Below are 15,213 nucleotides of genomic sequence, written 5' to 3' on the forward strand. Positions count from 1 at the left end.
TTCCTGATTTTTCCGAGCCAAATTAAGCAATGCATGTAGAAATGGGAGTGTCAGAAATCATATTCTCGTCTCTGTGGCATAGCTGAAAAAACTACATTATCTATGATCGTACTATTTTTCAACAAATAGCATTGTTAGAGATTTTTTAAGAGGCCGTGAATTATCAATTAGACTTCCTCTCCTTTAGACTTAAAAGTAGAACTTATCTAACCCCAACTGTTCATTCTGCTTGCATTATAAACGTCAATTCATTGTGAGACGTGCAGATTAATAGGATGATATGGACGTATTTCTATCAAAAGGAACTATGTGCATTAAGACATGAGCCCTGAGACCCATACAAATAGATGCATTACAGGGCTCACGTCACAATGTACATAGTTCCATTTGATAGAAATACGTCCTTATAGCAATGATAAAACAAGACATAAGATACGTGCACGTAATCATTTTTATTCTTATTTATTTTAGCTACATCATAAAATTTTTATAAAGCACGACAGATTTGGACAGAATATTAGAGTTTATTTTCGATAAACGAATACACGCAATACAAAGAAAACTGAAGAAAATTGAGAGTTCTCGCATACGGAGGAAGGAAACCCCATTGTAAGATTCATAGACTACTTGAAAATGTGAATAATACTTGAATGGACATGAATCTCTCAAATATTATCACATCATCTGTGATGTTTTTGAAGGCTCAGTACAAAAGAAAAAAGTACAAAAAATAACAATGGAAAAAAGCCACTCTAAATTAAAATCATAAATTAAAGTATGATGAAATAACACTTTTACCGATTAATTTTGGTGGGCTTCAATCTATTACAATCATTTTCAATCGTAAATTGTTGGCGGGAAAATTTTGGATCAGATGTTTTGGAAGTGATAACTTATTTTTCAGTGTGCGCTGAACAACATATAGTTTGAATAACAAGTCGTCTTCACATATGACATTCATTGCCAATATAATGATTGGAAAAAGAAAACTTTCAGAAATCCTTCATTTGAGACTGAGACTTCCCGCCTCCAGGGGAGCACGAATAGTTGCATAGCCAACAAACCGAAGGCGGACTATGAAGCTCGTCGACACGATGTACACTTGTATGCACCAAAGATGGGGTTAGTCGATTGAAAACAAGCTGTCTTTTCTGAAATGTTGACGAGCCTCCAACATTTTAGCTCTTATATTTTAGATATAGAAGTTCATGAGTATTTTTTGGGCTAACATAAAATAAATACAATATGAGATCAAGCACAGATTGAGTTAAAGTGAAAAATTTTTGGACCGGGATCAATTTCGGCATACATTTGGACATGAAAGGAACATCGAGGGGTACACTGAAGTAAATTATCCTTTTGAGAGTGCATGGGTTTCTACGGAGAAATTGTTTTCGTTAGAAAATATTTGAGCGAGTATTGTACTCGAAGACATGTTACTTTGTAACCTACATTTTGGGGATGTATTTTGGTTAGACGGTAAAAAAATAAAATGTCCTTACAGGTACAATAAAACAGAAAATTAAAAAACGTAACTTCTTTTCTGACAGACTGCGTGAATTTTTTCATTTTAATGATTGCAACATCAAAGTAAATAGAGGAAAAAGGGTTTAAATAGCTATTTGAATGAATGGTCTTTTATTTCAATTGTTTTAGCGAGTTAAGAATCAATTTTTCTCTAAAATCAATGACATTTTCCTTAAGACATTTTATTCCATGACGCGCTAATTCCATATCAGGAACTGTTAGACATGAGTTTCAACCTGATTAACTTAAAAGTATAAACAAATAAATTAAAATTTTAAACAATAAAAATTTGAATAATCTGCGGATAAAAAATAATTTTAATATCACAGTGTATAACCCTAATTATCTTACGACTACACATGATGTAGACAGGGTAAAAGAGAGACAGAAGTATCCCATTGAGTATGGGCTCACTGACAATAAATACACCTATATAAATACAATATTCACAACATGTTGTCAAAACTATTGCTTCATACAATTAGTCTTAACAACAAAACACCCCCACTTCACACAAATTATGCAAGGTTAACTTGACATGAGCATCAAAAATGGAGTACAGAGAACAGAAATTCATGTACTACAGTTACTACGTTTCATTCATTTTAATCAAACAAAAATTTATGACGTTGTTCGGTAGGCCGAGACATAATTTGCTGATTAGACAGCCAATGTCTAGAAGCGTGTAAGTGGACAAAGCAAAATGAAAAATTAAATGAAGTGCATTAGATTAATATAAGAGCATTTGATGAATAACAGATACTTTAATTGGATAATCACCAACAGAATCTAAAATATTTGCTCTCTTAGATTTAAAAATTCGTGTCTAATTCATTTCTCATTCTTTTTACGCTAATTCAAAGAGGGAAGCGTCGAAGTTTTGAAATTTCTTTTTGACATTACGCTAAACGATAAACGCATTCATCGTTTTGAATGACTTTCCTTTACGTACAAAACTATGTAGCATGACGACGGCGGAACTGCAAAAATGCGTATATCGAGTGCCGTGTTTCAAATTTTCCGCTCCTATTTTATTTTTTCAAAAGAAACCAAACCAACACCATGGTTTGACATTCTCGAAGACTATTCTTCTCATTGTTGAAAAAATATCCAGTGAGGACACTTCTAATTTGAAAACACTTGACGTCACTAAACACAGGAGGAACGTGCATTGCAATTTCGCCTCAATTTTTCGACCATGGTAATTTTTTAGTGAAAGCCTCAAACTTAAATGAGCAATCTTGTTTTTGGGAACAAAAATAAATAAAATTTTCGACGAACTCAATTAAATTACGATGCCTTATAACTTTCATTTCTTTTGAGCAATTCACTTTTGTTCGCTTGAAACTAACTGCAATATTTAAATTATTTAGACTAGATAGAGTTACATGTTCAACCTTTGATGCTTTTGGTGAAATGAACAGCTGAGGAGTATTAAACACAATAAAGTATTCGCTCAACCTTAGACATTAATTGCGTAAGGTAGCGTGCCTATATATGGTCATAGGAGATCTTGTTCCGAGTTTAGAGTTTGCGAATCAGAACAGGAAAGCTCAATCGAACACAGAGCTTCACAAATTGTGTTGCGCAGGTCACTAGGTGACAATTGAAGAGTTTCAAAAATCCAGGTCAGATGGTAAAAATTAATTTTAATTTTGTCTTGAAAATTCTGTAGAAGTCCTTAAAACTAAGTGAAATGTGTAAAAAGTGAACTTTGGCAAATTTATTATTTATGTTATTTGATGTTTTGGTCTATTGCTTTGTTTTTGAAACAGTGATATCCAAAAAAAGTAGGAGTTGAAAATCTCCTCACAAAAATTAACCGCATAACAGTCTACATATATATGTGAGTAAAACTGAATGTCCTTACGCATTGTGAAGAAGTATCCCTTGTATCGTCCATTCTCTAACAGGGTAACTTACACACTGAAGCTGTATCTTTACTCTACATTTTGCCTCACCATATTATTTTTGTTGGTGTGAATTTTACTTTACATAAGCTTAAAACAAGGAAAAAAATACTGGAACAGCACAGTTTTTTTCTTGTCGTTTCGTACAAAGCAAATGAGCATAAGTGCAAAACAAAATCAGTGTTTCAAGAATATATATGAATCCGATGGGATTTTCTTAGACAATGCTTATGTTGTTGACGATGTGCAGAATTTTATCTTTGGATTACCTCAAAAATCACTTACTTATGCCCAACAGAGAAAATCAATCAATTTTATTATTTCGTTGGAAAAAAATACCCTGCATTAAAATGTCCCGAAAAAGCAAGCGATAAAAATCCCCTTTTCCCGCAAACTCCTGCACGAACAAAACCTCCTCGGACCAACTGTGCTCTTACAGATCTGTGTCGCAAATTGAACTAAAATTTACAAAGGTCGCCAGGGTAGGCCGAGCAAGTGTTGTGAAGTGGGGGCTGAATCTCAGTATGCGGTGGTTGGGCTCGGGTGGTGATGATGGTGGTGATGGTACAGCGAGTGATGATAGTGACTGCTCAAATGGTTCGGGAAGTGGTGATGGTGGTGATGGTGGTTGTTGAGCGGTGAGTGGTGCTCGCTCGGTGGCGTCGCCATTCCATACCTGTTGAAATGGAAAAAGAACGTTTGATTAGGTCATGAAGCGGTGATCAACTCGACAAAAATTATGAGAAAATAGATACGCTGTTAAATTCAACAAAATACACTTGATTATAGCTTATGTTCTCTGCAGGTCAATTTTTATAGGGTATATGGACGTCCGTTGCCTAAACATTTTATTTGTTCGCAATTTAATTAAAAAAATATCTGTATACACCTTCTGGCAGGCTGATTATTGCAAATTGATGGACAAAATGATAGATAGACAAAAAAGACGACAGGAGAATGCCGATTCTGTTGGTTGAAACGGGTGGTTGATATTCTTTAAATTTGATTTTTATTTAAAATTGATCCTTTAAAATTGATTATTACACTGAAAAAAAGTATGATAAAATTTACCATAAGTCTTTTTGATTTTTTACACAGTGATACTATTTAGTGAAAATAACCAGAATTATAGTAGTATTCACCAGAACTCAGGTGATACATACCAAAATATGGTAAATACTACCACAGAGTCTGGTGTTTATTACCTGGCTTGTATCACTATGTTAGAGTATGGTAAAATCTACCATATTTTTTTTCAGTGTATGAATTTTATTTTATTTTTAAATTTTTATCTTTCCCTTTCAATATATTTTCATTGGCTGCTTGAAAGGTAGGTTAACTCACCACTCTAAATTGCTATTCTGGTGATGGTGAGGAGGTGTGGTTGGTGGTAAGATGCTATTGGGCGTCGTGGCCGGGTTGCTGGCATTGCTGCTGTTGTTGTTGTTGGAGGTGGAGTTGTGGGTTCGTCCCCCGCCGCCGCCTCCTCCGCCTCCACCGCCGCCGCCTCCACTCGAACTGATGTTCTCGGTCACCGTCACCGTAATCGATCCCGCCGACGATGAGTTGGAGTCGTCACTGTCGTAGCCGCCCGGAGACGTTTTACCACCGCTACCGTGAACCTATCCACAAAAACAATCGAAATTAGTCAACACATTTTGAAAAAAGGAGGAACATATCGTTAAAAAGAGGGGAATAGAGAGGGAGAGAGAGAGGGAGGGGGGAGAGAGAGGCGGGGTAATATAGCGGAACTAAGAATTTTTTGAGGTACGCATCTCTGCAGTTTTATCATCGATATACTTGTCTCAGTTTTGTGCGCCTTCATTTCTCGTGATACTTCATGCTCCGCCGTGGAGTTAGTTTAGTTGCTTAACCCAACTGAACCTAAACCTTCCACCAGGAATATAATAGAGTCCGCGCTGCTGACTAAGGTTACGCACTATGAGACTGTGACAGATGATCTGTCATCTTCCTCTTGCATTTAGTTTCCATGCGAAACTGACGTCGGACGATCTTCTATCGCTGTCTAAAAGTGCGTAAACTTATTGAGCGTCGATTCTACTTCATAGGAGACCGCATTTATATGCGCAATGGACCAGTGGAGAAGGTGCAAATTCAAGTATTATGACAAATGTTTCCTGACCAAAATTTCACGTAAAACACGATGCGCGCGACGAAAATTACCAACATGTACTCCTGACTTAGATTTGAGCGTATCTAGTTTACACTGGCCACGGGAAATTCGAATTCCCCACTCACAAAATAAACAATTCTACTTGAATCATATCGCGCACTTTAAAGATTTGACAGGCTTCTTAATCGAGCCAATTTCCTTCCTGCTTGTTTTATGCGAAATGTCAGCAACGCGCAACAGCTGAGTCGAAGCGCCAAGATTAAGGTTGCCATATTTTTATACCGCAGAGACTTTTACGGCACTTTGTAGTACGCAATTCGACTCAAATAGACTTCTGTTTTTTTCGTGAGCGGGAAGTTTTAATTTACGCAACAAAAGCCGTTAAATATCTTAGTCAGGAGTTCAATTAAGCTTTCAATTTTACAAAAATCGTGTCTAAAGTGAAATTTTGCATGGACACCATTCGCTATTTTGCTGAAATTAGCTTATCTACCAGTTCATTGGCGGTTCATTTGGAGACTTTAACGCGAGAGTAGAAACGTGATCCCCTTTTTTTCTGTCATTTTTAGACGATCGGACGTGGATGGATGCAAAGAATGTGGATAAAAGGAATTAGAAGGACGAGAAAAAGTGATTGTTTTTCCTTTAAGAGGCGATTAAAATACTTTAAAAAGGTTGATGACAAGCAATTTTAAAGCAAATTCTGCCTTGTCTAGTTCTAGTTGACGTATTGAATCACTTTTGAGGCAGCTTATTTTCTTAAGGATAATACGATACGATACGATTAATGATCGACATCCTGCAGGCTGACCTTTGATCTTCGATCAAAATGAACGATTTTCCTGATATATAGGCATAAATAAATTTTACAAGGTATGATTATACAATAAAGTAAAATATTTTACAATTGCTGCGTACCTTCATATGTTTTCTAAGTGAGCTAGGGTGGGTATAAGATTTATCACATCCTGAGACTCGGCAGTTGTAAGGTTTGTCCGAGGTATGAACGTGAGAATGTTTTTTCCTATCCGAACTATTTGCAAATCTCCTATCACAACCTTCAAATTCACATTTAAACGGCTTTTCTCCTGCAACAAAAAAGGAAACACTATTGTTAAAATCATGATTAGAATCTTATGAGAAATGTACGAAAACATCCTGCAACACTTGACGAAAAAAAATCATAAAATTCCATCGAGGCAACGTAAACTCGACGAAAATAGTCAGTACCGCCAATCGCAAGTGTCTAGAGGCAAGGAGCTCCTTCATAATTTGAAGTAGGCAATCATCTATACGCATTATACGTAAATAAGATGGAATGCCGGCCCTCTCGCAAAAGGACATAAACGTGACGGGACGGTTATAGAGCAGTACATTGTATTTTCTTGCTTTTGTACGTTCTATCTACATTAAAGATATTCAAATTCGATTATATTTCTTGGTTATACCATAAGTTGTATGTAGAATTGATCATATATATAAAGCTGGCAATACTAGGATTCGCCGATTTGAACATACAAGTAAAACAATCGATACTTGTCAAACACGCAGCCCTACCTAAAATCGACTATTTTAATTCTATTTTAATGAGAGGACGGACAGGTAGGACGCGGTTTTTAAAAAATAGCGCATCTCGATAGCGATTTTTAAAAATTTCTGCTCATATTTTATTTTTTCTGAGAAGACTCCTCGACAACTTTGTGCAATATTTTCAGACCTTCCTCAGAAAAAGAATTCGTGACAAGAGATTTGCATTATCGCAAACCAAACGCGTGGTTTTGGTACTTTCACCATTGATATCCACGTAGCTTTTTTTGGTAAATCCATGCTTTGTTGGCAACTCTGTCTTGGGAAAATTATCCCCCTTCCGCTTGGCTATTACTGTGCCATCCGAGGGAGAAACGCCGTATGACCATTCCATAGTTGCCAACTTTTCTCCGATAAAACATCACTTTTTGAGCATAGTTAAGAGTGCTTTTCTTGGAAATTTTCAGACATTCAAGATCAAATTGCGAAATTAATTCTAGTAAAAATTCGTAGAAAAGCGTAGATAAGTTTTCCAGAAAATTCGACTTTTGTTCGGGAAAATTTGGCAACGTTTGAGGGCTCACACGGCGTTTCTTTTCACCGCAGGAAGACTGTACTCCGACCAACATCGGTTATCCGCCAAATCCCATGACCACTCCACTGGTAGCGTATTACCCAAAGCTCATTAGGTATGCAAGTGGAGTCGCACTTAACATTGTCGTCATCTGACATTATTTTTCTGCACGGTGTCTGACCTCGTCATGAAATTATGAATTGGAGGTAGAAAGAAAAATAGGGACTAATTTAAACACCCTACCTCATCATTTTTCAGTCTGGTACCACGCTTTCCAAACATTCAGAAAAAAACATTTTAAAACCCTTTTTCAGGTCCAAAAACTATCAATAAATGTTTAGAGAAATGATCATACTAAGAATAAAAGCTGCATGTTCCTACATAAAGAGAGAAGCAAATATTGTTTACTGTACTCAGGATATTTAACCATTTATCTGGACAAGAATAATTGCGATCATAAATTGTTTCCTCATTAATACAAGAATTGAAATATCTCTTGTAACGATAACAATGATGAGTCGCATAAGCGTAGACTAAGTTTATTGCTAAGATAGTGAGAAAACAAATGATTAAGCTTTGCTGCAGTAATCTTCATATTTTTCTCATTTTTTCAGAAGAATTGAAAGTTATAGGTTCTGTATTGGATGCGGCTTCTAAGTAATCTGAATTATCTGAGTGTGTAAGTGAGCCGATAACATAGCCATATTACCCCTTCAATTTGCGAGGCTAACTACAGAAGTTACTCCTTACAACAATAGCTATCGATTCAAAACACTGTTTTCAAGCACGTTACTTCCCAAATAGCAGATCACGTCAAACCTCGATAAAATTACACTAATCCTGAAGAAGATAGTTTCTTAACTGTAGTTTCGTCGATTTTTACTAAATATTTGTGGTTCGAAACTACATATATTCTTATTTGCCTAACTTGTCAGGGATTCGAGTTTTTCTGTTGTCCATGCACAATGTGCAACCATCGCACTTATATTTTATGATTAAATGCATTACCGAATCTTTTTCGTATTCAAATCGGCCGATTCCGTCGAAATTGAAAGAGGCATCGTCCACATTCTCTAGATGTAAAATATCATTCGGCTTACGTACATAATGGCCAAGATTGAAATCGCTTTGTAAGTTTTTCATACACATAGGAATTCAAGAAGGCAACTTAGAGGCAACCGTATCTGTTGCCCAAACCTGGCCTGCATGAGGGGCAGAGAGCAGCGCTGCCATTTTTCAAGTATAAGCATGGTATAAATTAAAACTGAATTGTTTGGGATTCGTTTTTATATGAAAAGGGGGCCGTAATTTACGCATTCGATTCCAGATCAAGTCAAATTTTATCCAACTCTAAAATTAATCTATCGAACTTAATAACCGCAGTATTGAAATTTTCCCACTCTATAATGTACCATGAACTCTATCCCTTCGGTTTCTGGCAAAGATAAAAAAATCTGGGTCTTGTATAGAGGATATGCAGATGATGAGCTTATTAAACATTTTTATTTGCTAATAACCAAAAAATCATGTATACAGGTCAAGCAGATCATCGGAAATTTGGATAAGAGCAATAAAGGAGCTGATATAATGGGGAAACTATCTTGAAAACCCCGAATTGTTCAAATGATATTTCTTTTTCGGTGCTCGCAACCGAATCATTCGGTTTGCTCGACTGAATTTCAGAATATTTCGTTTTGCATAAAAAACCTAGACACATAGCATCCGAATAGTTTGGATTTCCCAAAATTGTTTTCCAATTCTACTAGCTCTATTTTTACTACTTCTTTTTTCGATTTGCTCAGCAGAACTATTCGATCGAGGTAACACAAATCCTGAGATTTAATAGACCAAACCGAACAAAAATACTTACACAGAAGCCGCTTTTACAGCGCTCTCCAGCGCTCTGCGACTTCCAGCCGCCAAAGTCCCCCATCCTCTCAGAGCCCTCCAGAGAGTTGGCACTCCCCCATCTCTCAAACAAAAATAAGTTCCAAAATAGTTCGATTGTACTGAATTTCGTTTTAGAATGTATAAATTATAATCGTTTAGAAGGGAGAATCAAATAATTTTCTGGATAATCGGCAACCAAGAGGGTTCTCCGAGAGGCTAATTGTGAAGGAAGAAACAGACACACACGAGAGATGAAGTTAACGAGATTTATAGTGTGAGATGGAAGTCAGGAGAGCGAGGCGATCTGATACCTCCTCGGTTTTCCGAGATCCTTATCTTGACATTTTGAAAAGTGCGATATGACATACCTATTAAAAGACCACCAAAATATCATCCGCCCGTATTATGAATGGCCATTATCCGCCCGTCCCATACCTGGGCCCGGACCCGAGTTATTGATATTCAGAGAACATTTTACAACTGGTAATATTGTTGATCGATCCTTGTTCCGCGTCACACGAGAACCGGTCGTCAACCAGCGTTTCTCCGATTGATCTTTTCGGTGGCCGATTCGAAAATCGATCGGGCCGCTGTCTCGGTGGTTTTACAATCCCGAAAGGTCACCTTTACAGACGCTCGACGCAAGATAAACAGCGCCTTTTAATGAAATGTCTCGTTCCCGTTTTCGCTCGCGAACCCCCTGTCATCGACTCTGCGAACCAATCGACTTTGAAATCAATTTGACCCGATTTCGGGGACTTCGCCTCGGTTTATTGCCCGTCCTGAGATGAGATGAAAAGGCAGTCGATTCTTGTCAGTCACCTGTGCTACAACCGAATACCACTCCACTAAATTGGGCTTCATCTTGGAATATGGACCCGCACTATTTCTTACTCATCTATAAAAATACGCCTATCTGTATAGTGCAACAAATGACGAATATATTGTTTCTGAAATAATCTAGAAAATGTCGCACTTGAATGGTAAGCACAGTCCAATTAAGAGGTCGCCACGCCTAGTGACGTCATTCAGCGGCATTTCTCATTAAAAAACATTTTTATGGCAGATTAGGTCATTTGGATGTTTTGAATGGAGAATTTGCAAGTGTCTGTTTGGTGAATGGAAAATTCGTGCGAATTTTTTTTATTGCTGCTTCTGATACTGTTGAACGAGCTGCGTTCGCAGGATTTTTCATGAGTTTTTTACTTAGTGGGGAAACTAAAAGAAAATGGATTCAAAAGTGAAAATATCAGCCACCTTCGGGCATCATCAGGTGGCCTAATTCCCATAACCCATTTTTATAGCAGATAGGTCATGTGGTCATATCTCTTCTTATAATTGTTCATTCGGGACACCGAGGATATTTTCATGCTCAGTTCACTAAGTAGCTCCCCTAAACATGAAATTCACACCAAATTTTAGACCCCCGCAAATTCTCCATTTTCAGTATCTGCTTGCATGCTGAACGGCGATGTCACCCGCAAAAAAACCGAGTCAATCATAGCGTGCACTTACGCTCTGTACGATGACATCATCCATCATGCCCTGAGAGGCGATGTTTCCGTCAGTATTGGATTTAGAAACATACGACTCGGGCACATCCCATACTGCCGTGCTAAGGAAGAACGCCGTAAGAACATTCGAGAGTTGCCAAATTTCCTTCGATAAAATGTTTATTTTTGAGGAAAGCTATGAGTATTTTTCCGAGAAATTTTCAAGAACTTCGGGTAAAATTGCGAACAAAATTACCTGAAAAATGAACCACTAGACAAGGTACGAATTTAAGCATTCTGATACATATTTTTTAACCAAAATTTCACGTGAAACACGATACGCACAACAAAAATTACCGAAATCAACTCCTTACAATGATATTAAATGATTCCTGATGCGTGAATTCAAACCACCCGCTCATTAAAACTCAATGCTCTACGTGATTCGAATTGCGCGCTGAACATTATCATGACAGTCTTTGCGATATACAAATCTGGCAACCTCAATTTTGACGCTTGGACTTAGCTATAGCAAATTGCTTATAATTTGAACAACACATGGTGGGTTATGAACAGTGATCGATTGAGAGGCTAGCTGAAACTGTTGTGGTGCGCGATTTGACTCACGTAGAGCTTTGAGTTTCTTGTGAGCGGGCAGTTCAAAATCCGCGTAACCGATGTGAAATAAAAAAGTTAATATCTTCATCAGAAGCTGGTTTCAGTAATTTTCGTTGCGCGAATCGTGTTCTGCGTGAAATTCTGGTTGAGAAACATGTATTAGACTGCTTAAATTCGTACCTTGTCTAGTGGTCCATCGGAAGAAAAATATTTACAAATTTTCCCGAAAATTTTTGATTTACCGACGAAAATTTGGCAACGCCTGAAGCCTCATACGGGGTTTTCCTTATCACGGTAGCATAGGTGGTTTTTTCGTGGAGCGTGACGGAATAGATGACGGCTGTCCAGCGCCGAACTCGGAGCAATAATTCGGTTAGGGCGGCTTAGGGCGGCTCAGGCACGGCTATCAGTAACACACGGCTCATATTTAGATCGGTGGCCCAGATAGAGAGAGTAGGAGGAAGAAGAAGAACACCGCGAGGGAATTCCTGAGTTTATCCCTCGATCATTTGACATGTCTGATATTATACCTGGAGAGGCTAGACCAGGAGCGGGAGTCAACTGCGGTCGGCCCGCACACTATTTTGATGCCCCCGAAACACTGTGTCTCTTGCCTAATCATATTATGGACGTCCATTGTGTTCCCAAATTGAGTTTCACAGTTTTCACGATTCCTTTTTTTCTCCATCATTTATCAAAATTCGTCCCCGCATTGTTCTTGGCTCCTTATCCCCCGCGCCCGGGTCGGCATATGGACCTTATTAAGTGGGTCATGCATCTCGCAGCCGGGCTATTCGTTGCTCTCAGACTGGAAAAATTGGCGCGTTTCGCCGGCATTCGTGGAGGAGTATGTATTAAGGAATATTTTTTACTGCAATTGCATAGTGAGGATTATGAAAGAGAAGTACATTCTCATCTAGGTTAATCTAGGTCAAGGGATATATTTATGCACTACATCGCTTCTTGATATATTCCCCCGTCTTTCTTTCCGTTCCCTCCGCGTGAAAGCCTTTAGAGAGCCTTTAGGTAGTCCACTATTTTCTGCCTTAGTCTATAAGAACCACTCATTTTAACCAATAAGATCGCTCCATACCATTTTTGTCTTCTTTGTCCATAGCTTTGTCTATCAATCCCAACAATCAGCCCGCTGGGACTGACGTGGAGATCGAAAAACACCCTTGTGTCAGAGGAGCGACGACATTTCCGTATACCGGCAGAATAATTTATCCAGATTTTACAGCAAAATTAGTAGAGGCTGCGGGCCGATTATTGAAATTGAAAGACAAAGATATAGACAAAAGGGATATGGAGGGAGCCTAATGGTGAAAGCCGGTGGTTGCAATGGACAAAGGCAGTAGGTAATAGACTAACTAACGGCAACCCACGAGAAGCCCGACGGTCAGTACATCATTTTCTCCCTTAGTCTATAAGAACCACACATTCCAACCAATATGATCGCTCCATACCCCCTATGTTTTCTTTCTCTATAGCTTTGTCTATCAATTTCAATGATCAGCCCGCTGGTTCGCGGATGTTGAACTTTCAAATTGTGAACGGGTGGAACCTAAGCAGCGTCACAAAAAGCGAGGAGCAAACTTGAAGTGGAAAAGGGGGAAGCAGCGCGAAAACCCCTAAAAATCGGCCGAACAAGGGAAATTAATAAAGGGAGAAAAGAAGAGGCATTATTAAAAGGGATTCCGAACGGCGGAAGGCGTCAAGCGAGCGGGCCATAATGAGAAATTAGAGGAGATAGAATATACAATAACGGCATCAGAGCGAGAGGGGAGGGGGGGAGGGAGACTTGCAATACCTAGATCCACTCTGTGTCAGGGATGAAGGGATACTTTATTTCCCGACCGGTATTTTGCATACAACGTGAATAAATCACTGGAGGGAGAGTTATTTATGAAGCTCTACATATATATGGGGTGTATATATGTATTTATAGGGGAGGATTATCCCGTCGCCGCCTGTGCGCGCATCAGAGCGACCGCGCGACCCCTCGCCCCTCGCCCGTCTTGCAGCCTCCCCCGAGCATCATCCCTTATCACCCCACCATTCACCTGGTTGTCCCGCCAATACCGTCCATCTATTTTCCTTGCGGACTGTAGCTGTCTTTCGCCGAGTGGCACTCCCAGTTCCACACAGTCAAACGGACCGAATTCGGGAAAACCTTTTCCAGTCGTCCTATGTTGCATTTTCCTTTTTTTGTATTTCTGTGTGCATTGTTTACGAGATGAAAAATGCATTTATATTGGCATGCATTTATGTGTATAACTCAAATAACCCCAATCAGAATAAGGCGTAGAGGATATGGAATGTGTTCAGCATCTTTCGCCACTTCGCCTTCAATTTTTCAGGTAGGCTAGAACACATCATCCGTGCTGTTATAGTTGGACGTATTTAAATCAAAAGGAACTATCTCCATTTTGACATGAGCCCTAGAATCCTGAGGAATACGTGCATGGCAGGACTAGTCTACAGTGCTAAGGATGATCGCCGTATGATAATTTGAGAATTGCCAAATTTCCTTCGATAAAATGTTCATTTTTTATGAAAGTCATAAATATTTTTTCTTGAAATATTCAGACACTATAGATCAAATTACAAACAAAATTATCTGAGGAATTGGCAGAAGTATATGTATGGTCAAAAATTTTCCTGAAAATTAGTGATTTGCCAGAGGGAATTTGGCAACGCCTGAAGGCTCATACGGCGTTTTTCCTTAGCACAACTGTAATGTCATCTTGGATTTAGTTCATTTTGATTTAAAAAGCGTCCAGTGACCTGTTTAAGGATATGTCATATACGTTGGTTGTTTCTTGTTATTTCTAACGAATTGCAACCAGCATCCCTAGATCCCCGCATCCAGCATCCCAGCATCCCCAGCAAAAAAATATAATCTCTTTCTGTATTTAGTTGAAGTTCTATACTAATGAATAATTCACCAGATACCATTTATTCTGGATTTTTAGTGGGAAGTTGTTCAAAGGTGGTGCATCGACAACATCCATGGATGAGATGTAAACATTTATACGTAAAAAGATTACCCCTCAATAACAAGACTTTTCCGTAACTCCTATTAAAATGGTTAAGTATCGACCATTATAGATGCTTCAGCTGAAGGAACATCGCAGAGGAAGCAAAAACAGGACGAGAAATGGTTCTTACAACCAGATTGTGCATCATCCCGTGTTTCTCGGAAATTAGGTGCATATTGAATCCAGCATCAAACAGTTCATCCATTTAACGTAATTTATCGATCATAGTGTCTTTCATTCGGAAGAGATGGGCATTCCAGGATGCAGAGACTGCAGCCCATCCGCTGAAAATTCCCAGAAGTCTATTTGATCCGATGCAAACTCCAACAACAACAGTAAAACATCGATAACAAGAACCTGCTCCACTCTCTCATTAAAAAATCCCTCGGTTTCGACCTTAAAATGAATAGCAGTGGACACAAGCACCTAACCAAACCTCGGAATGATCCCTTGACCGTATTGAGATACAACATCAGCAGGTCTCATGCCCGGATTGTAG

At 38.6% G+C, this 15,213-nt stretch overlaps 1 protein-coding gene across 1 annotated transcript in view; it reads right to left on the bottom strand.

Annotated features, from left to right (window-relative positions):
- Positions 1-433: 433 nt before the first annotated feature.
- The window catches only part of opa (Zic family member odd paired), an 80,688-nt gene continuing 65,908 nt past the window's right edge, over positions 434-15,213 (bottom strand). Inside the window, exons 2-4 of the mRNA XM_019040283.2 lie at positions 6,490-6,659; positions 4,782-5,059; positions 434-4,113 (exon numbers count right to left, since the gene is read on the bottom strand). Coding sequence (XP_018895828.1) covers positions 3,957-4,113; positions 4,782-5,059; positions 6,490-6,659 — 605 coding nt within the window. The 3' untranslated portion in view covers positions 434-3,956. The remainder of the gene's footprint in view (positions 4,114-4,781; positions 5,060-6,489; positions 6,660-15,213) is intronic.

Source organism: Bemisia tabaci, chromosome 7, assembly GCF_918797505.1.
Source record: "Bemisia tabaci chromosome 7, PGI_BMITA_v3".
NCBI lineage: Eukaryota > Metazoa > Arthropoda > Insecta > Hemiptera > Aleyrodidae > Bemisia > Bemisia tabaci.